Raw genomic sequence first — 26,102 nt, forward strand, 5'->3', positions numbered from 1 at the left:
CCGCAGCCCGCGTGCGAAAATCTAAGATTTAGTGAAATCATAAATGTCGATGTTTAGAAATTAAGATGCCAATTATTATTAATCGGTAGATTACAAAACACCAACATGGCTACGCATAGTGTGAAAACGGTACCCATAAACTAGGTACGCATATTTTTTATTATTTCCAAATATAACTTATTAACTAGCAATTAGATTAATAATAATATGAGTGATTTTAGTTTTTTTCTCTGGTTTGGCAATTTTTAATGATTTTGAATAAGTACAATAATTTACAACACTATAGGCAAAATTATAAATCAACATATTTGCTCGTGCAAGAAAAATGATTTCATTTTAAATAAAATGTATTATTGAAATTCATACAAAAAAGATTTAGGCAGATGAATGGTAACATACCGCTCGTGAGCCAATAATAGAAGGACTTGTATCCATGGTTATGAATAAATTATTTAAAAAAAAAAGAGCCAATAATATGACACTAGCCCACCACTAGCCAGAGATAACAATAAAAATTTATATAAGAAAAAAAAAATTATTTATATTTTTTGAAGTCGGTTAAAATAACTATGATCGGACCTTGGATCGGACAGTCGTACATGGCAATGGTTGTACCCTCTCTACACTTTATAATTCAAATTCATATCAGCTATAATATTATAATCACGCGGTTTTACCCGCGTTACTCCACTCCTATCAGTTTTAAGGTGATGATCATATTATAATAATTATAACAGTGAAGTAATTTTTCAAATTGGTCGCGCGGTTCATGAGATTAGCCATTATTAAAGCAATTAAGCAAAAAAAGGTAATAAACAAACAAACTATTCAGGTGTATTATCTGTATATAATATAAAAATGAATCCCTATTTCCCTTGGTCACGACACCACGCCACGCGTGAGCGGCTGGAACGATTTCGATAATTCTTTTTTTTATTATTCCTTGAAGTACGAGGATGGTATATTTATAGATACTTTTCAGCTCATTCAATATTTTTGCCTATAGTTGGAAGTACACTAGCACAGAACAGTAAGAACTGTGGAGAAGTAAGTATATGAATTTATTAAATTGAACCTCAACACATAGAAATAAGGTTGAAATGTGTGTCACTCTAAATTAATGACATTAACTTGACATTAACCTGATGCTATGCTCTAAGGGATGTCAGCCTTGTTATCGATAATTCACAAATAAATATATTTTTGTGCATTTTTTTTTTTCGTTCTATTATAAGAGTATAGTATGATGTGTTACATTTTGGAGTATGTTTATTACTACTAAGTACGTCTTTTCATATTATTATATTTTAATAAAATACGGAATAGAATAGTATAAATCTATATTTACAAAACACAAACAGAAATTATGCATTATTTTAAATCTTGGAACTGCCGTAGGTTTGATGTATCGGTGGCCTTTGTTAGACTGCTTAGTGCTGTTCGGCATCCAGTTAACTCGTCACGTTGCATTTATCCATTTCTCTTTTAAATTAGCCTCTTTGGAAAATCTATAAATAAATAGGACTAATGAAAGCAAAGGAAAAATAAAATAAATTTTAATATTTTATAGTGATTGTCTTTTCTAAAGTATCGATACTGTCGATATGCGCCACATGCATCACTAATCCGACATTCGTTTGTTTATTGCAAGAATATTCCAGAAAGTCTTGTTTGCTGTTCAATCTATAATAGTACTAATTTCTCATGGATTAAGGTTCATTCTAACTTATTATTTTTATAAATTTTTGACAAATTACGACAAGCGAAGTTATAACATGAAATATATTTCAAATAAATTAAAATAAGACTTACCGATGGTATGAAATGCCGCTATTGCTGATATTATTGTGTCTGCTAACATTTTTGGTCTCTAATACAAAACAACACGTCCTTATTAATGAATAAATATGGAAAAAAGGTTTGACAGCTGACAACCGACTCGAATATTTTTCTGCGCACAACTGAGAGCAAGTTAGGTGATCTTACCTTACTAGTGACACGTGGGCCACGCCCACATCACACTTCTATTAGTTTTTCCTGTTCTGTGATTAAAATAAATCTATAGGTAGGTAACATAAATTATGGTATAATGCAATGAAAATTCTAATTTCAAAGTTCAAGATGTTCAAGCATTTTTACCCACCCTTTAAATTTTTAGAATACATAATGTGGTTTTCCATATTTAAATCTCGCGCCTATTCATGTCAAACATGTTATTTGCTGTTTTCTGATTGGTTACAATTATTCAATTGACATACAGAATATTGTCTATGCCATAAAATATTCCTGCTATTTCGGTTGTTCCGTGTTCGGTTTCTTGAATCACCATATCACCATTGCATACGGCTTAGATCATTAACGGTAAATCTCTGTGGTAAATCCTTCTTGGGTAAATCTATTAATTTGGTTGATTTAACTGTTTAACGTCTCATTTTAAAATGTTATTAGTAAAAATAACTTTTCAATAGATACCATATCAATTTCTTACGAACCACTTTTAACAAGGAGATTCATTAAAATATATAACCACACTAACACTAACTTATTTTAAGTTATTATTTATTATTATAAAAATAATTTGTCAATTTATTCAAGCATAATGATATTTTAATAATATAACTATATCCCAAAAATTAAATTATTATTTAATACCACTTTAATACATGCCTAAACCATTTCGAATTGATAAGCACGCGTACTCTGAATAAAATATCTTCTAAATAAAATTGTTGAATAATTAATTGATGGAATAATTCTTATCTTGTTTCATATTATATATTTTTTATGAGGCGTAGGAAATCTGTATAAAAATAAAGATATTTCTGAAATAATTTAAATTTTTTCTCTATTATATTTTTTATTATTTTTTGTTCTGGTAAAGTTCGCCTTGTGATAGATCACGTGACGGCACGTGAAACTGCATAGACAATTCCTCCATTCGTCAGTTTTCGGGTGAAGAGGCAGCGCAGTTTGGTGTTTTATTGAGCGGCCTGCCTTTAGAAAACAGAATCATGGCCAAAACCATCTCCCTAACCCAGGCAAACAAGGAGCATGCCCTTGTTGTATCCAGGGATTTCATTTCCCAGCCCCGTCTGAGTAAGTAACTGATTTATATGGCTTCTAATTTTGTACATTCGCCTAGTTGGGGCGACATAATATAGGTATGTCAGATTATTGATTTTTCCATCATTACTTTGATTTGTTTTTATCTGAGGTCTTAAGTTTAATTATATTAGGTAATTTATGCCTTTTAAACTTTGTAAATAATGTCAAGGATGTCGAAATTTATTACAGGGGATCCATTTTACGTATCGTCATCATAATCTTATAAGATTACAATCGTAGGCTTTTAAGACGTAATATAGATATTTCTCCAACGATTTGGTTAGAAGTTACTCTTAAATTTGGTTTATTTCAATAATATTCATGCATTTCGACTTTGTAACAGTCAAAACTCGTGATGTTCACACGCCCTTCGACTTATGTTTTTTTTTCTATATCACTATCTATAATGCTCTACAATTGCCCAATTTTAAATGAAATCATTAATTCCTTATAGGAATAGCTCACTATTATGTATTTTAAGTAATAATTCTGTATTTTACATTATAATGAGAATGGATACCACAGTCATGTGATGTTTTTCAAGTGATGATTATTGGAGTACTAAATGCTAATTAGCTCTATTCATTTTAATTAATGTTATATTATTATTACTTTTCCGTCAAAATCCATAATTATCTTTACATTTTCATTATTATTTTTTTTAACATTCAAATGACAATCAGCTGATTTTCACATGATATATAACAAACAGACACACATACATGGCAAATAAGTAATAAATATCTAGCTACTACATTCATAAAAAAATGTCCTATTTGATTATGAATAATAGCAACATATTCTAAAATTTATGTACTTATTTAAAAATAACTCGCCTAAATTACTTTTTGGGTCATACTTACATACTGTCTTTACTTTTAATTAACTCTGTTCAAAATATAATGAAGAATCATTAATAGTTTAATTTTGAAAAGTGAAATAAATAATATTACAACATAATTGAATCAATAAATGAATGAATTTAAACTTGCATATATAAAAAGTGTTTCTTCTCCTATGTCCCTATTACATTTAGATAAGGTATATACAAAGAAGTATTTAAAATAGTTACATAAAAAATCATGTACATTTTATCTGAATAGGTCTTATCATACGCCATCTGTGTACTACTGATAAAATGTCACTACTTTTATACAAATTAATATGCTTTCATAAGCTTCATGTTGGTATGCAACAAACTTCTTAAGAATTGATTTGACCCCTTTAAAGGGACAGATTTCATTCAAACTTTGGACACGTTTTTGACAATACAATAATTTTATGAGTTTACTAGCTTTCCGTCAGCGGCTTCATCCGCATACTCAAAGAAAAACTTGCATAGTGTCCATTCCCGTGGGATTTCTGAGATAAAACCCATCTTATGTCCTTCCTCAGGTCTCAAGCTATCTCTGTACCAAATTTGAAGTAAATCCATGCTGTACTTTTTGAGATTAGCCTGGACATATTACATACAGACAAAAATTCTAAAAACAATATTTTTGGCTTTGGTATCCATTGTAGATCACGCCTCAAGTATTCTTAAAAAAATAGTTTCAGTTTTGACTTTCCTACGATTTTATTATATGTATAGATAATAAAAAAAATTTAACAATAAATTATTTATTTGCAACATTATTTGTCCACAGCATACAAAACAGTGTCAGGTGTAAACGGGCCCCTCGTAATCCTCGATGAGGTGAAATTCCCCAAATTCTCCGAGATTGTACAACTGAAACTCGCTGATGGCACCCTACGATCTGGACAGGTAATTTAGAACTTAATAATAATAGAAAAGAAATCTTCAATTTTCAAAAATGTCTTAGTTGAATAAATAAATGTTGAACATTTAATTTGCTTTTGATATTTATGTTAGTTTTATTTATGAAAAGTGATTGGAAAAGTAAATACAGTGTCAAAAATATGAAAATTTATTTTTAAATCTAATATCTAATATATATATTATAAAGGCGAAAGTTTGTAAGGATGTATGGATGTTTGTTACTCTTTCACGTAAAAACTACTGAACCGATTACATTGAAATTTAGCACACATATAGAGGGTAACTTGGATTAACACATAGGATAGTTTTTATCCCGGAAATCCCACGGGAACGGGAACTATGCGGTTTTTCCTTTCAAACGCGGGCGAAGCCGCGGGCGGAAACCTAGTATAAAATATTACAGAAACTTGGCCACAAGCTTTGTATAAGAAATATTTTAACCATAGCATAATGCTGACAAATAAAATATAAATATGTTTGCAAAGAAGACAATTTTATTTATTGTTTTAAAAAAGCAGTCTATCCCCTTGCATAAAGTAATTTTTTTCCGCACAGGTGTTGGAAGTCAGCGGCTCGAAAGCCGTTGTACAGGTGTTCGAGGGTACGTCGGGTATTGACGCGAAAAACACACTCTGTGAGTTCACCGGCGATATCCTGCGTACGCCCGTGTCTGAAGATATGCTGGGTTAGTATTTATGTATTTTTGTGTTATTTCGAGATTAAAAAAAAATATACCGGCCGAATTGATAACCTCCTCCGTATGTTGTGTTAGTTACACCACATAAATAACTCAAGATCAAATATTGTTATTTGTTTGATCAACTTGTCTGCTTTTCTATTAGAAAAAAATTACAACATATAAAAATAGTTTAATTTTGTTTTGGTATGATATTTAAAGTGATGTAGAACTTATCTCTTCTTGTTTCTCTGTACTAATTAAAAAAAAAATGCTTGTAAAACTTAATAAGAAAGAGAAATTTTTTGTAATGAATATGAATTCTGTAATTTCTTGTGTCTTAAATAGTTTTTCTTAACACAGATAAATTTATTTAAAACATTTACAATATTCACACACAGGCCGTGTGTTCAACGGCTCCGGCAAGCCTATCGACAAGGGACCTCCGATCCTTGCTGAGGCCTACCTCGACATCCAGGGCCAGCCCATCAACCCCTGGTCCCGTATCTACCCCGAGGAAATGATCCAGACTGGTAAGTGCATTTCATTATTATTATTATAAATAATTTATTCACATATTTCATTTAATATGTATACGTATGTATACTTTTTATCCATTAAGGGCCGATTTTTTAATGCTTGGACGCCGATTTTGCAATGCTTGGATAAAATAAAACTTATCCGTCCAATAAAGTATTACACGATATTATTAAAATATCACGTAAACTGTCAAATACGGGCAATTAAAATACGTTTTTAAAAAGGTATATACATTATTCGATGAATAAGTTTTATCCAAGCATTGAAAAATCGGCCCTAAAAAGTTTTTTTTATTCCTATAGTAGAGTCATTTCAATAAGCAACATTTGACAGTTCAACAAAATTCAACAATGTAACCTTGTAACGACAGCATAAAATAATATATTTTTTCGTTTTGTTAGAACTGCATGTTTGCTAACCTTTTTTCAATTACCATTATTATTTTTTAATTAATTATGATATTGTTATTCAGGTATCTCCGCCATCGACGTGATGAACTCCATTGCCCGTGGCCAGAAGATCCCCATCTTCTCCGCAGCTGGTCTGCCCCACAACGAAATTGCCGCCCAGATCTGTAGGCAGGCTGGTCTTGTTAAGGTTAGTTTTTTATTATGTATATTTGTAATTTAATTATTTGATAATGAATATAATTGAATATGGGAATATCTGATTTTTATTTTTAACTAGCTTTCCGTTAGGTTTAGAATCTATATAACTAAACATTATTTTATATAGGTCGTAAACCTTCCACAAGAACCATTCATTGAATAATTTATGAAAACGAAATAATAATTTGTGCTATACTGTTTTGAGTTTATCTCAATAAGCAGCCATTTTACTAGTAAAAAAGATAATCATAAAAGATACTCTACTGCTTATAAAAAACATTTTACCATTGTAGGACTACATTATTATCATTTTAAAGTTGAAAATTCGTCTATAATTACATTATCATTTTATTAAAATTAATTTATTTTCTTTTCTTCAGGTGCCCGGCAAATCCGTGCTCGATGACCACGAGGACAACTTCGCCATCGTGTTCGCAGCCATGGGTGTGAACATGGAGACGGCCAGGTTCTTCAAGCAGGACTTCGAGGAGAACGGTTCCATGGAGAACGTCTGCCTCTTCCTTAACCTGGCCAACGATCCCACCATCGAGAGGATCATCACACCACGTCTGGCTCTGACTGCCGCTGAGTTCTTGGCTTATCAGTGCGAGGTGGGTTTTATATTTTTTGTATGGGAAAATATTTGGTAGGGTAGTTGGAAATTATTGGCAGGGTAGTTAGATAAAGCTTTTGGGAGGGTATTTGGAAAAAAAACGTTTGAGAGGGTAGTTGGACAAAACATTTGAGAGGGTAGTTGGACAAAACATTTGGTAGGGTAGATTGATAAAGCATTTGGGAGGGTAGTTGGACAAAACATTTGGTAGAGTAGTTGGACAAAATGTTTGAGAGGGTAGTTAGACAAAACATTTGGTAGGGTAGTTGGACAAAACATTTGGTAGGGTAGTTGGATAAAACATTTGGTAGGGTAGATTGATAAAGCATTTGGGAGGGTAGTTGGACAAAACATTTGGTAGGGTAGTTGGACAAAACATTTGGTAGGGTAGTTGAACAAAACGTTTGAGAGGGTAGATTGATAAAGCATTTGGCAGGGTAGTTAGACAAAACATTTGGTAGAGTAGTTGGACAAAACATTTGGTAGAGTAGTTGGACAAAATGTTTGAGAGGGTAGTTAGACAAAACATTTGATAGGGTAGTTGGACAAAATGTTTGAGAGGGTAGTTAGACAAAACATTTGGTAGGGTAGTTAGACAAAACATTTGGTAGAGTAGTTGGACAAAATGTTTGAGAGGGTAGTTAGACAAAATATTTGGTAGGGTAGTTGGACAATACATTTGGTAGGGTAGTTGAACAAAACGTTTGAGAGGGTAGATTGATAAAGCATTTGGTAGGGTAGTTGAACAAAATGTTTGGTAGGGTAGATTGATAAAGCATTTGGGAGGGTAGATTGGATTTACTTATCGTAAATATATCACTGAATCAATGTGGCAATAAAGGCATTTAAATTAAATTGCTATCGATTATCAACTGCAATATTATGGCAATCTAAACAAATGTTTCTTTATTCAAGGAGCTTTCAATAAAAATGCATGATTGTATGAGTGAAAATTTTTATTCAATTTTATGCAAAACAAATTATTCTGTATTATTTAACTATTTTTCTAGTTTCAATAAAAAAATTGTCTGATACTCGATTGTAGATCTTTTAAAAAAGAAATAAAAAATGACTTATCTGCTACTAATGAGCTTCAAATTCCTATAATTATATTACATACCAAAATACTAGTTTTCCATATATTTGCACAGAAACACGTGTTGGTAATCTTGACGGACATGTCTTCGTACGCGGAGGCTCTGCGTGAAGTGTCCGCCGCCCGTGAGGAGGTGCCCGGACGTCGTGGTTTCCCCGGTACGTGCATACAGACATATAAACATGCAAATATGTGCACATATAAGGAGTTTCTTGCCCGTTCTTCTCCATAGATACTGCTTTCCGAATCGGTGGTAAATGTTAAAATATGTTATGACGATTCAAAAGTGCTTTATGAGGCCGGTTGCAGAGCTTGACTGACAATCAGTGCGTACGTCAGTCGCGTTTGTCATATGTATGGAAATACGCGTGCGTATGGTCGGTCTAGCTATGAACGGTTTTATGAATTTCCATACATATGACAAGCGCGACTGACGTAGTTACGCACTGATAAAAAAAAAATAAAAATAAATCTTTATTTCACCTTTAGGATGAATGATTGATGGTCGATCAAGCTCTGCAACCGGCCTAAAAAGTCCTTACTGAATAAATAAATGATATATATACATTCTACATACAAAAATTAGTACTGCAAATATAATTAGTTTGCAATAATCCCTCTAGTGTGCGAAGGCTCACATTTGTGCGTGCACACATGCAAATTCATTGACGATATAAAAGTTAATGAAATCATTTATTCACAAGTCTAATTATATGTAATGCATACAGGCATACAAGCACATGCATAGCATATAAACATACTTATATTAATTTTGTATTGTTTTCCAGTTTTAAAAATAAATTATTTTACCAAAGCCATTATTTCACTATCACTATTTTACCAATGTCTTCAAGTTGCATGTTTATTGCAAGTAACCATATTATGTACTACCTGTGCCCTGCGGTTTCACCCGCCTTGCTCCGCTCTTGTTGGTCTACCGTTATGATAATATAGCCTATAGCCTTCCTCAACAAATGGGCTATCTAACACCGATAGAAATTTTCAAATCGGACCAGTAGTTCCTGAGATTAGCACGTTCAAACAAACACTTCAGCTTTATAATATTACTATTGATGAAAAAATTAACATATTTACATGGTCTTTTTATATTCTCCAAATATGAGTTTTTTAATTAATTATTAATAAATCCGCAGGTTACATGTACACGGATTTGGCCACAATCTACGAGCGCGCGGGTCGTGTTGAGGGACGCAACGGTTCGATCACACAGATCCCCATTCTCACTATGCCTAACGACGATATCACGCATCCCATCCCCGATTTAACGGGTTATATTACTGAGGGACAGGTGAGTGAACGGCCTAGGCGGGTAATTAAACAGCTGATTTAGATTGGACTTGATGGAAAGCAAAAGACTCCTATAGCTGATCCCCATCCTCACGATGCATAACAACTATATCACGCATCCCATCCCCGATTTGACGGGATATATTACTGAGGGACAGGTGAGTGTACGAACGGCCTAGGCGAATAATTAAATAGCTGATTTAGATTGGCAATGCGAGGCATGTCTTTTGATCCCAATTCTGACGATGCCTGATAATAACATGGCCACGATTTACGAACTTGCTGGTCGGGCAAATATTGTTGCACAAAAAGGTATACAGTATTAAAACCATTTAATTAACTACTTGCATAATTAAATTAATTGTTGAAGAACATTATCACGTTTTTAAGTACATAATAAACATTTTATTTATACTAATTATCTACCAATTAAATAACCATTAATATAATATTAGTGCCTACAGTCGGGGTGATAATAATTAATGCAAAAAAGCACACAATATTACATTATAAAATGTATTTGTTTACATAACTTACTAGCTTTCCGACCGCGACTTTGACTTAAACCTAATAAATTATATTCTAAAACCTTCTTCTTGAATCACTTTTATCTATTAAATATCCCGCATTCAAGTAAGTAAGTGCGTAGTTTTAAGGATTTAAGCATACTTAGGGACAGAAAACTACTTTATTAATTTAAATTTATAAGGAATAGAATAAATTCGATCGCTTTGGCGGGTCACGATTGGCTGAGTGGGTCAGGCATCCGCCCCGGTTTGGCGCGAAAGGATACGGGTTCGAGTCCCGCCTCGTGATCGATTTTTTTCTATTCTTTATAAATTTATATTTATAAAGTACTAGCTTTCCACCCGAGGCATCGCCCGCGCAGTCAAAGAAAAACCCTCGTAGTTCCCGTTCCCGTGTGATTTCCGGGATAAAACCTATCCCATATCTTTTTTTGGGTATCAAAATATCTCTATACCAAATTTCATGCAAATTGGTTCAGTAGTAAAGGCGTGATTGAGTAACAGACAGACAGACAGAGTGACTTTCGCATTTATAATATTAGTATGGATTTGAATGCCATAAAACCAAAAATATCAAATTCAACGTTGTGATTTTACAGATTTTTCCGTACACTAAACAATTATGTATCTCCCTCAGATCTACGTAGACCGTCAGCTCCACAACCGTCAGATCTACCCGCCAGTGAACGTATTGCCGTCTCTGTCTCGTCTCATGAAGTCCGCCATCGGCGAGGGCATGACCCGCAAGGACCACTCCGACGTGTCCAACCAGCTGGTGAGTGGGGGCAGACAGACATACGAATTACGAACACACACATAGGAATTATAATAACAAGTGATAACTGCGTTAAAAACAACCGACTTCAAACTTGCACTTGCAAAATTTACAAATACCTACAGACAAAAATGCTCATAAAATAAAAACTACTGGGCCTATCCGAATAAAATTTTTATGGGACCAATTCGACACCATCCCGCATCGAACAAAAAAAGAATCACGTAAATCGGTTCAGAAACCTCGGAGTAATCGGTGTACATACATAAAAAAAAAAAAAAAATATACCGGCCGAATTGATAACCTCCTCCTTTTTTTTGAAGTCGATTAATAAATAACGGTGTCCCACAACACAGGAAAGTTCTCTAAAGGGCCTCTGCGTGTTGGATCCGTGTCCCCACGTAAGCCTTCCATAGGACCGGGTACCTTCCTTATGATGCTACCCGTGTATTATGGAATTGAGATACATAATAATAAATTCTTTATTTGACAACAGAAATATACATGTACATGCAAATATGGGATAACTTACATATAAGTAAAACATAAACCGTAGGTACAGTTAATTGCGCTATTTGAACAATAACACAATACATACGCAAATATATTATATACTCACACACACACACACACACACACACACGCTTGTGACGTATACAAACATGCACAAATACGTATTATCAAAAAGCGCACGTACACCTACACGTACGCATATATTCGAACGTGTTAAAACGAGAAGAAGCGCTTTATTTTTTTTATTAAAACAACAGCCAATTTATTTACAAAAGGTATATGCTTTTATCTGCTAAAAATAACAATGAAATTAATCCCAATTATAAATTTAATTTTTTCTATCACTTCTTGTAACAAAACAGCAGGTCTGAGACAAACGGCAGACTAATAGAATAACGCTTAGGAATAAAAATTGCTATCGCTAATTTTAATGACATAAGCTCATGGCATTTTAGTAATGGTTCGGTCACACTACCAACGACGACGACGACAACGACGAAAATTCCCATCCAGCGGAAATTTGTTCAAAAATAGGTTAAATATAGGTCAATTAATCAAAAAATAAGTTTTTTGCGATTTTTGCCTAGACGGTAAGTTTTTCATATAATCACGTGAGACCAAAATTGTAGACCATAAAATTATCTTTAAAAATGTTAAATACATTTTTTTCTAGGAGCTACCGTTTCTACGAAAACCCTATTTTTTCATTAATTGATCTCAAAAAATAAGCACGATTTTGTTAAATTTCGACTGGATGAAAATTTTGTTCGTGGTCGTCGTCGTCGTTGGTAGGATGAACAAACCCTTAGCAAAACATCATACGCTTATGTCAGTTCTATTCCTTTGCGTTTTAACGTTTTCCCGACCCTCTGTATGTTAACTAAAAAGCTGTAGGACGTGCCAAGAAATATAAACAAACTCGATAAACATAACCATTCTTTTGCAGTCGGGTAAAAATTATCAATAATCTTAATCTTAATATATATAAATCTCGTGTCACAATGTTTGTCTTCAATGGACACCTAAACCACATAACCGATTATAATAAAATTCGCACACCATGTGCAGTTCGATCCAACTTGAGAGATAGGATAGTTTAAATTTCAAATAGTTTTAGAGAAAGCGGGCGAAGCCGCGGGCGGTAAGCTAGTATATTGTATAAATCTCGTGTCACAATGTTTGTCCTCAATGGACTCCTAAACCACTTAACCGATTATAATAAAATTCGCACACCATGTGCAGTTCGAACCAACTTGAGAGATAGGATAGTTTTTATGAAAAAAAAACGTAAACATGTAGGTACCACTGGCGAAGCCGGGGCGGACCGCTAGTTAATTATACAAATACTAATATAATGTAACAATTGCAGTACGCCTGCTACGCCATTGGTAAGGACGTGCAAGCGATGAAGGCCGTGGTCGGTGAAGAGGCCCTCACACCAGACGATCTGCTGTACTTGGAGTTCCTCACCAAGTTCGAGAAGAACTTCATCACGCAGGTCAGTTGGTGATGAGTGATGATGTGGTGGTGATGAAAGTTTTGATAGACGTTGATTTTTTTTTTCATGAGCTAAAAGTGGTAGGAATAGATTTGATAGTAGAAAGTTTGGGAAGTTTAGAAAATGTCATAGTTAAACATAGGGAGGGATAGAATGTGAGGGTAGATTAAGATGAACTGAAAGTAGTATTGTCGAAACATTAACAAGAACATAAACCGAAGTTTTAAAAAGCTAATAGAGAATACCTGATAATTTTTGAAGAATAGAAAAAATGTATAATTTGATTTATCAAATCCTACTTTGTGATAGACTTTTTTCTAATCATAAAATTTTTCTACTGTAGTTTCTTGCCAAATTATTCTCCCCAAATATCTACTCATAGTCCGTTGACTGATCGCAGATGATAATAATTAACAAAAAAAAACAAAAAAAAAAGAAACTGTAGTTTCTTCACTTGTAAATATATTGTTAATTTTCTAACTTACAACAGTTCAATCAATTTGATTGCTGATCATCAACAATAAAACATAATTTATCAACTATGGATATGAACAGAATCATGATGAAATCATCTAAAATAAACTTATTTAAATGCATTTTAATTATTTTCAGAGCAACTACGAGAACCGCACAGTGTTCGAGTCCCTGGACATCGGCTGGCAGCTGCTGCGTATCTTCCCCAAGGAGATGCTCAAGCGTATCCCCGCGGCCACGCTCGCAGAGTTCTACCCGAGAGATTCCCGCCATTAATCCTCCCCATCCCCATTTACCCCCCTCTATCCTCCCTTTTACCCCCCGGATGCGATGTTCTAACCCCCTTCAAGTTGTTTTACCAAGAAGGGCCGTTGACTGCATTTTAAATGAATTGTATATTAAATATTATTTATGTTTTAATCTGTGTGCAATGTCTATTTATTGTTTCAATAAAATAATTGTTTATACTCGATTTGTTTCTTGATAACCGAATGTTGGAACGTCGCGTCCATCCTTGTAAGATATTATCGTATTAGTAAGTTGTTAATAGTTAATGTCGTGTATATCGATTACAAAATTAAACGTGTTGATATTTAAAGCCATATTGTTAGATGATTATGAAATACATAATAAATAAAAGTATTTTTCGCTCGTTTTTTTTGCACAAATCATTATATTGAACGCTGTGCGGTTAAATTTATCAAATAAAGAAATATGTGATGTCGTTCGACAGTGTAAATAATGCGGTAACAAAATGTTACATTCCATGTTCTATGTTCACTCCAAAGTTTCATATTCTATTTAAAGTGAATTAGGATACTGTTGTTTGAAGAAATAAACTATAGAAGTTTTAATTGTGTTTTTATTTCAACCTTATGTCTTTAATACCTAGCTAAGAATTTATCACACTAATAAAGTTACATCAGTATCATAGGCTGGGAGATACTGATACAAAATATTGAATATTTTGTGTCAGTGTCTCCCGGCCTATCAAAGAAAATAACAATTTTTCTTCATTAAAATCACACAAGTGTATAACTCCGATTAATTTCTTAGTAATTGGACTAAATTTCAAGCATTATTGTCATAACTACGTGTTTGTTAATTATGTACCACGTCACAATAAAAGCTATATCAGAAAGTCTCAAAATCTGAAATATTAAAAAAATATTGATTCCACCCTATAACAATATTAATATATTATGTAGTAGGGTAGGGAAAAAGTAGTAGGAGTCATTTTAATAAAAGTTTAAAAACGGACTCGAGGAATTCGCGACAAGCAGTCACTTCACTCTATTGCCATTTGTACCTACATAAATAAACATTAAAAAATTGGGGTCAGACAAAAAAGGAATAGAACACTGTTGGAATCTCGCTCGATTTAGATGATGAGGTTATCGGTTTCATTGGAAGCCGACATATTATAGTTTTCGATCGCGAGCTCACTCAAAATATTCTGTATTCTTGTTTGAGCAACCATACTTCTCTCTAAGGATAATTCTCGTAACTGTACTGCAACGCTCTTTGCAAAAATATCAAATCTGTCTTCTATAGGGAGATCTCTATTGACCGCTTCTTGTAAGTATTTGTGCTCTCCACTCGAGTGGAATTTTTTCTGCCGTGATTCGTTTGTAACTGGAGGCTGTGTACTTTCACTTGGTTCCTTCTTTGGTATTGAGATATATTGAATCTCTAAAGAAGAAGGCACAATGTTGTCTTGCTCGCTGCTTGTTGATTCCTTATCATCCTTATCCTGAAAAAATAAAAATAAACAAAAATCAAAAACACAATTGGTTCTCCAGTTTATTTCCGTCTCCGGTACTAAGATGAAGACCCGCGAACTTCAATGAACAGTCACGTTTGAAATTGTGTTGCTACTCTTTTTTACAACCCACAATTATTTTTTACTAGCCCTCCGACCGCGGCTTCTACCGCGTTTTCATAGAAAAACCCGCATAGTTCCTGTTCCCGTAGAATTTCCGGGATAAACACTTATACCCTCTATATGTGTGCCAAATTTCATTGTAATCGGTTTAGTAGTATTTGCGTGAAAGAGTAACAAATACACACACACATCCTCACAAATTTTCGTATTTATAATATTACTTGTAGTAGGATTCCCTCTAAAAATATGACAACTCTCTTATCATAGAATTTATTTATAATTACCTAATTAATTGAATAATTCAAACATCTAAAAACATAATATACGTATCCGTACTTTAAAATATAGAAGGTACTCATATATATATTACTTCTAATACATATTTTAGCGATGCGAACAATATCATTAAACTTATTAATTAACCATTATCTAAATACCCTTTTATGTATTGTATGTACCTAGGTACATATTTGCATTTTGGGCGCAACACCGTATATATTAATTATTATATTACTCTATGGCGCGACAGTACCCATGCGCAACTATCCCCTGACCCCTCTACATGACACATTTCACTTTGCTCTAGTTTTTCGCCGGCCGTCTCTACATTGATACTTACATTTTCTAGAGATATGCGACTTTCATTTATATCACTCAACAAACTATCCATTTCTTTGTACCAATTCATATTTGGTATATATATAGCATCACGTCCTAGACCTGATCGCATTGAATTTTGAATCTTTGTCTTTTCCTGATAATAGGTTGACCTGAGTGATTGCATTTTCTTTATTGCCTCAGGCACTCCGAATCCAGAAATGTTTATCTTTTTGACTATTTTCTGATAAGCGGCATGTCTAGCGAGTTTATTTTTATACAAAACTGTTTTTGGGTTCCATAAACATTCGTAGGATTTCAATTCTTTGATGAATTTCATAGTTGTTTCCGAATCCCACCTTCCCGCAGCCATAATAACGTAAAATAATAGTTAACCTATATTATATATTATATGTAACTAACCAACTACCACAGTACCACTTGCCAGTACAACTCTTTGCAGTACAAACATAGAGGAAGGATGTAACTGAGAAGTACAAACTACAACCAAGTACCCCAAGTACAACTTGTCACTAAGTCCAACTTGTCATTTGTCAGACTGTCAGGTTGACTTGTCGTTTAGTTATTAGTAGCGATTTCTATTCACTTGTATTGTACAGTATTGTACTATTCAACAATACCACAGATAATATTGCTATATTTATTTACAAACACTAATCTCACTAGCTATTACTCTGATTCTAGTTAAAATTGCTCCGAGCTCTGATTAGGAAAACCGAAAAGTATGCCTTACACCTTTGCTGAGCATAAATTCAGATCAAACGCGAAAAATTGTTAAAACAAAGCTAAAGAGATGTGCATTGACATGTTCGTAAGCTAAAATACGGATTCTGTTTATTGATCAATGATCAGCTATCTAGGAAATGAAATGATTTATTTTGCAAGAAATGTTGAAGATAAAATGTTTTCACTGGCTGTTCGTTAGACTTAGATAAATTTGTGAACCGCAAGGCCGATTTAGATGATTTGGTTTCGTAATATTTGTTGTAGTCCATATATTCTATCTTTGTCTCACTATGTACCGAGTACGTGAATGTGTACGTTACTATGTAATGCTTTATGTAGATAATACAGAAACGGCTTCAAATGTTAGTTTGTTCGTATCGTAGGTCGGTTTATATAATATGTATTTTATGAGAAATAGAATACATACTGAATAAAAAAGTAGAATACATACTGCCCATTGTATATCTCTAGTATAACTGGAAGTTTAGATAGATACTCATGCTAGAGAACCAATAAGAGAGATTAAAACGAGGATTAAAACCTCTCAATCATGTAATAAACTATGGTTCTATGTTCATATGTATGATAAAGAATATTCATGCATTTAGGTGCAAATATTAGGAATAAAATAAAACAACAATTGTCGTTTAAATTTATTTATTTTTATTACAATGTTACGTGTGCAATAAATGCGACATCTATGTGGATCTCAACACTGGAATGAAATAACCACGATCATCAGATTATTGGAATAAATACTAGAAAACACTTAATTAGCCGGCGATACCAACAATGGCTTCTGAAGCGAAATATTTAACATCTACATCAGGATCGACGTTTAATTTCTCCAAAACCGGTTTCACTTGTGGCTGAATGACAGCTGGATCTAAAAATGGCGCCATCTTTTGCAATGTTTTTGCCACGTTGAATCTAACGTTGGCAACATTATCATCTGCCATAGCGAGTACTGAGGGCAAGAGTACTCTAGTTGTAATATCTTTATCGCAGACCTCTGCGAGTACATTGATACAGAACAGGTAGGTCATTCGGTGCAAGTAGTTCTGTTCACGGGACATGGCCAGTACTTTGGGAATCACATTATTATCAGCCCATTCTGAACCATATTGCTCGACTAGTTTCTTCAGATTCAACGTGGCTGCTTCACGGATAGCGTATACATGATCAAACAGCCAGGATAGGCATATTCCTGTGAGTCTTTCATCGAAGAACTCTTGTCCTAACTGTCCAGCCAATAAAGGCATGTGTTCTATTATGGCAAGGCGAACCCTCCACTTTGTGTCTTCAGACAGCTCTACTATGGCCGGTAGAAGGGATTGGACTAACTGCTGTATCCCGATCACTTCATTGACACACTCCAAGTTGGAAATTATGTTTAATCTGACTTCTGGGCATTCATCTTTGAGTTGTGTGAGGAATAAGGGCAGAAGATGTTCGATGGTGTTCTGCCGTCCTACAATGGGGCTCAATCCCATGATAACGGAGGCTAGAGCTGATTTCACGTGCTGGTTGGGGTCACAGACTAGATCCTTGATCTGGGGCAGTATCATGTTCATGATGATGTGCTCTTGGTGCGCTTTGTCGAGGTTCATGCAGAAATCTTTTACCTGTAGAAATAATGGTAGATTGTTAGTTTACCGTTGCACAAAATGAAATATAATTATGAATAAATTACGTTTAAAATCTGATCTTTAATATCTAGATACCGAAAATTATAAATGCACAAATATCAATTTAAATGTTTGTGTAAAAAATATTTTATTCTACTTCAAAAGATATTATTCGGTTCATACATTTGGTTCATTATGAAGCTTCTATGAAGTTAATTTAATTTATTTATTAAGGTTCGCTTGTTTATCATAAAGAGGAATTAAAAAAAACAAGAATTACATTTTCACTAAAAGTTAATTTTAGTATTTGATATTGCACTAATTATACAAAAATTAATTAAAATTTTTTACAAAAATTATCCAGCACTAACCTTGCCAGCGGCCGCAGCCCTAACTTCTGCTTCAGTGTCCTTGAGCAATGCCTGGAAGATCTGCGCCAAGTCGAGACGAGCTAGCTCGGGGCCTACAGCTTGTTGTAGTTCTACAAACCTGCAGAAAAAATAATTATTAGAAAAAAATAGCTATTAAATTAATATTGGACCGATTAATATTGGCTTTTTTCGAGTGTGGCGTAATTTGGATTTACCAAGATCCATTCAACAACTGACGCTAAAGTAGCCATGCTAATGTTAAGCTGTATTATTATTTATTGAGATTTTTCTCAAGCTTTTGATAGTGTCAAACACGAAAAGTTATTAAGGAAACTAATAAAAGGAATTCAGAACAATTGCATAATATTTCATAGCTTATTATTTATCTAACTAACTAACTAATTAATTAAAAGTTACTATTAGAAGGCAAAAACTAATCAGCTTTAAGTGTGCGAATGGTGTGCCCCAAGGTTCCATGTTACGTCCGTTTTTATATTGTACATAAATGATTCCATATTATGTATTACTAGTTGTGCCCCACGGTTTTACCCGCAGTGCTTCGATCCTGTTGGTCTTAGCGTGATGATAATTATATAGCCTTCCTCAATAAATTGGCTATCAAACTCTGAAAGTATTTTTGAAATCGGACCAGAAGTTCCTAAGATTAGCGCGTTCAAACAAATAAACAAACTCTTCAGCTTTATAATATTAGTATAGATTAATGTTTCCATATTATGTTTTATTTGGTGGTACGCTCGCTTGTGTGTGTGTATGTATTTGAGCGCGTGTGTGTGTGTGTGCACTCACTTGTCGGCCACCATGTACCGCACCCGCCACGAGGTGTCCCCAGCACGAGCACGTACGGTGGGCATCACCAGCTGCTCCATGTCCTCCGGGGGCAGCAGACCGGCTACAACTGCACAGGCTTCGGCTGCCAGCAGACGGACAGAGTCTTGTTCGTCCTGGAACGATTAATGATTTGTGTAATTATTATATTGTACTTCAATAGCCCCTCGGTTTGGGTTACTTTGACATCTTTCACGGAGTAATAAAAAAAATTTAACAAATCTACACATTAATCTGAGCATCATAAAAATCTGTATCAAGATATAGATAGATAGATCTTCGTTAGCCAGAAAGTTACAAGTATCATATGATTCACATGCATTACTTAAACATAGAAAAAACATTCACTATTAAATTCCTAAATAACCTAATGATAATTTTTTAAACATTATTTATGTTCTAAGTACTAGCTCTAATCCACACAGTCACTAACCTGCGCCAAATTGACGAACATCGGTATCAGGTCACTTTTCACATACTCGACTTCGACGACTCTTGCAAATTCACCCAGCTTGTATGCAGCCGCACGCCGCACCATCGGCGTGTCGTCTTGGCATAGTGTGCGGAAATGTTCCCGTAGTTCCGCCTTTACAGGGACCGATACTCGCGGGTAGCACACACTATAAGTGGAAAATTAAAGAATAATATCATATTACAGTTCTTTAATAAGTTTGACGACGCGGTTGGCGCAGTGGTAAAGTAACTGCCTACTGAGCCGACGGTCCCGGGTTCGATCCCCGGTCAGGGCAAATATTTGTGTGATGAACTCAATTATTTGTTCTTGGGTCTGGGTGTTATTATCTATATATGTATTTATTAAATATTATATTTATCGTCGCCTAGTACCCACAACACAAGCCTTAATTGAGCTTACTGTGGGACTAGGTCGATTTGTGTAATAATGTCCTATAATATTTATTTATTATTTATTTGGTGGTAGCGTAAGAATTTATAGCATATAACAAGCTTGTATGCCGCCGCGCGCCGTACCATCGGCGTGTCGTATTGGCATAGTATAGAAATACATAAAATATTAAAGTAACGACACATTTTATTCTACCGAATAAATGTATGGGGTTTACAAGTTTCTAAAATAATGCGATAAAATATTTTCCGTGGTTACAATAGAAAAATGAAGATTATAAAAAATGAAATGTTAATAAATTTGTTACATTTATCAAACTAACAGCTGTTCAGTATTTGAACTATATTGTTACTTACAAGCATACTATACAGTTTAAAATATATTCTATGTGTATGTTTTGGATTGTTATTTCTATTTGCCTATTTCCTTGGTGCATTTGTAAGCAAGATAAGTAGCCCTGAGTAACTTTATCTGTACAATATTGACATAAAAAGCAAAATAACAATGATTTGAATTGTAATAGAGATATTTTTAAATTGGACAAATTGTGAACTATCATTTGTATACTGCTAATTGGTGAACCATTCTAATAATCATTTTCAACATTACATAAACAACATCAACACTCTTCATATTATCTCACCTGAATAGTCCACATGCCGAGGCCCTTGACGTGAACCAGTCCCCGCCAGCCAATCTCTGAACCAGTGGCACGAAATGCTGTTCCAGTGCTTGCGGTGAGTGGTGTGCTGCCACCGCACGGAGAGACGCTACAGCCTTATCACGTACCACTGTCTCTTCTACTGTAGCGAGCGACTCGAGGGGTGGGAGCAGGCAGTGGGCGAACTCACCTCCACCAACAAGGCTTATGAAGTTGCCTGTAATTTTGGTTAGACGCGTAGGTTGTGAATAAAAAGTATTTCAATTTCTATTTGCACTCAGTTCTTTATTTTTAAACAATAGAACCAAATATGCCTAATCAATTCTAAGACAGTGTGACATTACTAACTTGAAATGTAACACTAGCTTTCTGCCTCCATAGACTAAAACTAATTCATTATATAGGGTGACTTGTTATAGGTGCAACAATTTGAAAGGGGTGAAAGTATAGGTCATTCGAGTAAAAAAAAGTATGCATTGCCTAGCAGAAATATTTAACATTTTAACTTTTTTTTTTTAAATTTACCAAATTCTTAGGAAAATCAGCCAATATCTTACCTGTTGCATAGTTATAAAGATACATAGGGACAGACAGACATATGGAAGCAACTAATTATGATTAAAATAGATTAATGTAAACATAAATAACAGAGAACATGCCACATCTGCTGACCCAGGATATAAACATAATTACATCAATACAATAAAATATCAATAAAATATCTCCTTACATATTACATACAGTGGCCTGGAAGAGATCGCTACTTAGCGATAACCATTAAGCATTATTTTCCTATTATCTGTACTCTATGTGTCTCTATTTCTTTTGGTGCAATAATAAATAAATAAATAAATCACGAATAATGCAGTTTTTTTTGGTTAGTATGGTGGAAAGAAATGATCAAAATTGGCTAAGCAATTCTTGAGTTTTCTATAATAATAAATTAACTGGGTTGGCTTTAGTTAACTGCCGCACGAATTTGTTGGAAATATTTATATTGTTAGTTAGCTAGGTAATGTAAGATTGTAATTCCAAAATATTATCGTTAGGAAACTTGTAGTTTTTTAGTTATTAATTTTTAAAGTTAATAATTTTTTGTGCGAAAAAAGCGCATTTATCCGTTTTGTTGTGCAAAAAAAGCGGACCAAGACGTTCCATTTCACTGTACTGTGCCTTTACTCAGCGGCCGGCGAGTGCCAAAAGCGACTTTAGGGCGATTCCCACTCAAACAAAAAAAAATCTACGTAAGTAGGTTAAAAAACTATTAAACTTTTATTTTTAATATCCAAATAGGTAGCGAGGAGCGAAGCGACGAGCGTGTTAGGTTAACTCTTGAACTGCCGCACGAGCCGAGCGAGCGAAGCGAGCGTGCCGCGGCAGCGGCCGGCGAGTGCCAGAAGCGACTTTAGGGCGATTCCCACTCAAATAAAAAAACTGCGTAGGCTTACACAACTTGTTTGTATTTTATTTATGTATCGTAAATTTTTTGTTATTATCGTCTAATGCTTAGTTAAAATGATTTAACACCAATTCCATACATTTTGAGGTTAGAATAGGAAAATTGATTTTTCTCCAAAACTATTGGTTTCCTAACTTTCCCCTTTTGGGGGGAGGGTCCCCCCCCTCCTCCTCCCCCTCCCCTCCCACAAAAAACCTAATATACGTGCGGCAGTTAACTAAAGAAACCCCAATTAACTGTACAACAATTCGGTTTTTGTTTGTTTGTTTCCTACTACATACCTAATTTATTAAAAATCTCTTGCCATAAAACAAGGCTACACATTCACAGAGTAATATTCATTAATTTTTCTTTTTCACATTATAAACCTGAGCAAAGCCAGGGCAAACAACTAGCATCCAATAAAACAAACATTTTTTCTCTTTAAGCTAATAATATAATGCAAAGTGCAAGTTATTTAAATTGAGTACTTTAGAAAAATATAGGATATTTTTAAATTTTTCATTGCATATTCTATTATTTTAATTAATTCATTTTATAGATTGATATCAAAAATCTAAAAGATAAGACAGTCAAAAACTAAACTTTGTTTACATTGATTATACGAATGTTTTGAAATGGTGTTTTATTTGACTATTACAATTCTTGTGTTTACATTAGAAATAGTATTACAATGATACACACATTTCAATTTACATGTTCATGTAATATTATTGACCCAAAAGGACAAACCTTGAGTGCGAGTCGTATTGAGTAAAAGTTAAATTTTCCGTGACAAAGGATTCAAAAATTATTTTTATACGGGAGGTACTTGTACTTACCAAGCTGTTCAGCTAGAGCCAAAAGGACTTCATCTTCATCGTAGATTGTTTCAGTTAGGAAGGGGATGAGTTCAGACCGAGTTCTCTCTACCCCAAGGGCGAGGGCGATAGTCGACAGCTTCTTTATTGAATTCAAACGCAATTGCACATCCTCATTTTTAAGCTCGTCAATCAGAACCGCAATGGGGTAAAGTGACTCATCCGTCCCGGAATCACTGGCTGCCATATTTAACTGTTACTGCGTTTTATGATCTATTTTCAAACCACGTTTGTAGAATATCACTGCAATTTATTTTATTATTTCGTTATTTTTATAGAATTCTTACGCCTTCAACAGCAAAATGGAAGCCTGTTTTGTCGATGGAATAGACAGTTTACTTTTTTTTAATAGAGATGTCACACAGTTCCGATAAAATCATAGACAATGTTATAGATTAAAAATATCGGTATTTTTCTAAATCTACATCTAGCTAGAAGGATTTTATCCTTCATTCTTAATTACTGTAATTAATGATATTATTATAATTACATACAAATATGTATATTTAAAATTCAGTAGATATTAGAAATAATTCCAATCCACTTTTTCACAAAGGATTTTCGAAAGTTAAATCGTTCGTTTTGAAATTTGTCATTAATGCCATGTAGAGATAAAAAAACGACATTTCGACATTTAATCCATTTGAAAATTAATGAGATTGTCATGATTTTTTTAACTTTATTTTTTATAATTTAGAGCCCTGTGCTTTAATTTTTATTGATGAATATTTGAAATGAGTGATAATGACGATGTTAACGCGTCTATTGCGCATATTGTGCTGTGCTGTGTTGCCGGCCAAGGGCTTAGCCGCATGCATACCGGAGGCTTCACGCACCCGGGTATGCACGCCAACTTCTTCGTACACGGGATATTGGGATTTTTACACTACCAGAGTTAGTATGGTAATCTAGTTCATGTAAACAAACATACTGAGCATTAAGGTTTACGGTTTATCTTTTTGTTAAAGAAGGAAAAGAGAACTGTTTTGTAAATGTGGTAAACTTTTTCAGGCGGGAAGTTCAACAATGATTTCAAATCAGCCTACGCTCTCAGTTACGCGGCGTCCAAATATTTAGCACTTCCATGTTTGAACGCGGACTTGTATCGCGGTGACCACAGCAGCAGCATCCATCTTGTCTCTGGTCTAATTCCGTTCACTCTGGCGTTGGCGGGAAACGACCATGTGCATCTTGGAAATCTGATAATTGCATGTAATATCGTGTCTTTGTGCATGTATGCTCATAAATATGAGAGAGTTTGGGGTTGGTATACAGCTGGCTCGGGGGTGTTGGCGTATTTTGTGACTACTACTGTAGCGAAACGCGTGTCGTATCCGTTGTGCTTGGCGCTGATGGAGTATTGCGCGTATAGACTTTTTCATATTCATTTTGCAGCGCCTTGAATAAATGTTTGTATTAATAAAGTGTTTATAATTTATTTATCAGGGTCTTATATTTATATTTATAAGGCCCTGAATTAAGAATCTGTAAATATTCAGGATAACAATAGATAACAGGTTAAAAGAGATTATCCCAAAAGGATGTTGAACTCATCTCGGACGCTTTCTAAGAATTTTTTTTCCATTACCAGATCGGGCTATACAAATATGTCAAAGAAAAAAAAAACGAATTTTTAACAGACTAAGTAAATGCGGAGTGCGTAACATAATTGTCTCAGTTAGATTGTTCCCGCTGCGTGCATTAGACACAGAACGGTTGGTTACGAGCAATGCTTGGTTACTTACGTTATGTGGGGTCACTTGAGGTCGAATTATCCTTTGTGATTATTTTGTATTTTATTTGCACTTGAACCTTTTAACGTATATTTTTTATTTAACGTAACGTATACATATAGGAATTTATAAAAAAAACATACATAATAATATAATTGCTTCTAATCAGGTCACCCTATTCCCAAAAAAAAATTTAAATGTATTTGAATTTTGAGTATAATCGCTCTCATCATCCTAAAATTTTGTCGAAGTATTTTTTTTATTGAAGTTAGTTTTACGTTCGTACAAAGTACGTTAGTCCATTGAATGAGTCCCTCCAAGGGGGGTCTAGAGTGCGTGGGTTAGTAACGTAAGATGTTTCTTCGGAAACATGTCAAGAGTCCCGAGGTAATAAACATACTACAACCCCGGGACACTAGGAGGAGCCCCGGAGTGGGGGGAGGGGGGAAAAGGTCCATTTTTTTCATTTTTCGCTTAAATCTCAAAAACGGTACATGTTAGAGAAAAAATTTCAAGGAAAAGTTGAAAGGCCATAAAATTATCTACAAGTTGTACCTAGATAATTTTTTTCTATTCGCAGCCGTTTTCGAGCTACATCCCATGAAATGTGAAAAATTCGAAAGCTTTTTATTTTACCTAACTACTCTAATAAATTCAATACCTCCTTAACGCCTCCATGGTGGAATCTGTTTTTTTTATCAATGATAGACCTAATTATGAGCAATCTATCTGTACCGGTCACAAGTTGCACTTTTGAGTTTTTTAGAAGAAAAAAAAAGGTCAAGTTCAGTAACTCAAACTACCCTAATATAATATTTTGACAATCGATTCCTCCTAAAGGCTTCCATGGAGGAATGTGTTTATTTTATCAATTACAGACCTAATTAAGAGCAATCTATCAATACCGGTCACAAGTTGCACATTTGAGTTTTTTGGA

General features: G+C 34.3%; 4 protein-coding genes across 4 annotated transcripts; 2 read left to right on the plus strand and 2 right to left on the minus strand.

Annotated features, from left to right (window-relative positions):
- The first annotated feature begins 2,920 nt into the window (after positions 1-2,920).
- On the plus strand, positions 2,921-14,367 carry LOC123702955 (V-type proton ATPase subunit B). The gene is made up of 11 exons (XM_045650817.1): positions 2,921-3,096; positions 4,752-4,870; positions 5,441-5,570; positions 5,963-6,094; positions 6,574-6,698; positions 7,090-7,320; positions 8,474-8,576; positions 9,573-9,727; positions 10,891-11,028; positions 12,911-13,039; positions 13,652-14,367. The coding sequence occupies exons 1-11, from the start codon at positions 3,012-3,014 to the stop codon at positions 13,787-13,789; spliced, it is 1,485 nt and encodes a 494-aa protein (XP_045506773.1). The 5' UTR covers positions 2,921-3,011; the 3' UTR covers positions 13,790-14,367.
- LOC123702963 lies at positions 14,358-16,422 on the minus strand. Its single transcript, XM_045650829.1, has 2 exons — positions 16,018-16,422; positions 14,358-15,266 (listed from the first exon to the last, which is right to left on the minus strand). The coding sequence occupies exons 1-2, from the start codon at positions 16,366-16,368 to the stop codon at positions 14,895-14,897; spliced, it is 723 nt and encodes a 240-aa protein (XP_045506785.1). The 5' UTR covers positions 16,369-16,422; the 3' UTR covers positions 14,358-14,894.
- A 960-nt stretch (positions 16,423-17,382) lies between these two features.
- Positions 17,383-23,770, minus strand: LOC123702952 (serine/threonine-protein phosphatase PP2A 65 kDa regulatory subunit). Its single transcript, XM_045650814.1, has 6 exons — positions 23,394-23,770; positions 21,096-21,330; positions 20,021-20,207; positions 19,549-19,703; positions 18,742-18,859; positions 17,383-18,367 (listed from the first exon to the last, which is right to left on the minus strand). Exons 1-6 carry the CDS (start codon positions 23,617-23,619, stop codon positions 17,516-17,518), a joined length of 1,773 nt encoding a protein of 590 aa, XP_045506770.1. The 5' UTR covers positions 23,620-23,770; the 3' UTR covers positions 17,383-17,515.
- Positions 23,771-24,099: 329 nt separating this feature from the next.
- Positions 24,100-24,835, plus strand: LOC123702661. Its single transcript, XM_045650424.1, has 2 exons — positions 24,100-24,326; positions 24,444-24,835. The coding sequence occupies exons 1-2, from the start codon at positions 24,167-24,169 to the stop codon at positions 24,833-24,835; spliced, it is 552 nt and encodes a 183-aa protein (XP_045506380.1). The 5' UTR covers positions 24,100-24,166.
- The last annotated feature ends 1,267 nt before the right edge of the window (positions 24,836-26,102 follow it).

The sequence above is a fragment of the Colias croceus genome, chromosome 24 (genome assembly GCF_905220415.1).
Source record: "Colias croceus chromosome 24, ilColCroc2.1".
NCBI lineage: Eukaryota > Metazoa > Arthropoda > Insecta > Lepidoptera > Pieridae > Colias > Colias croceus.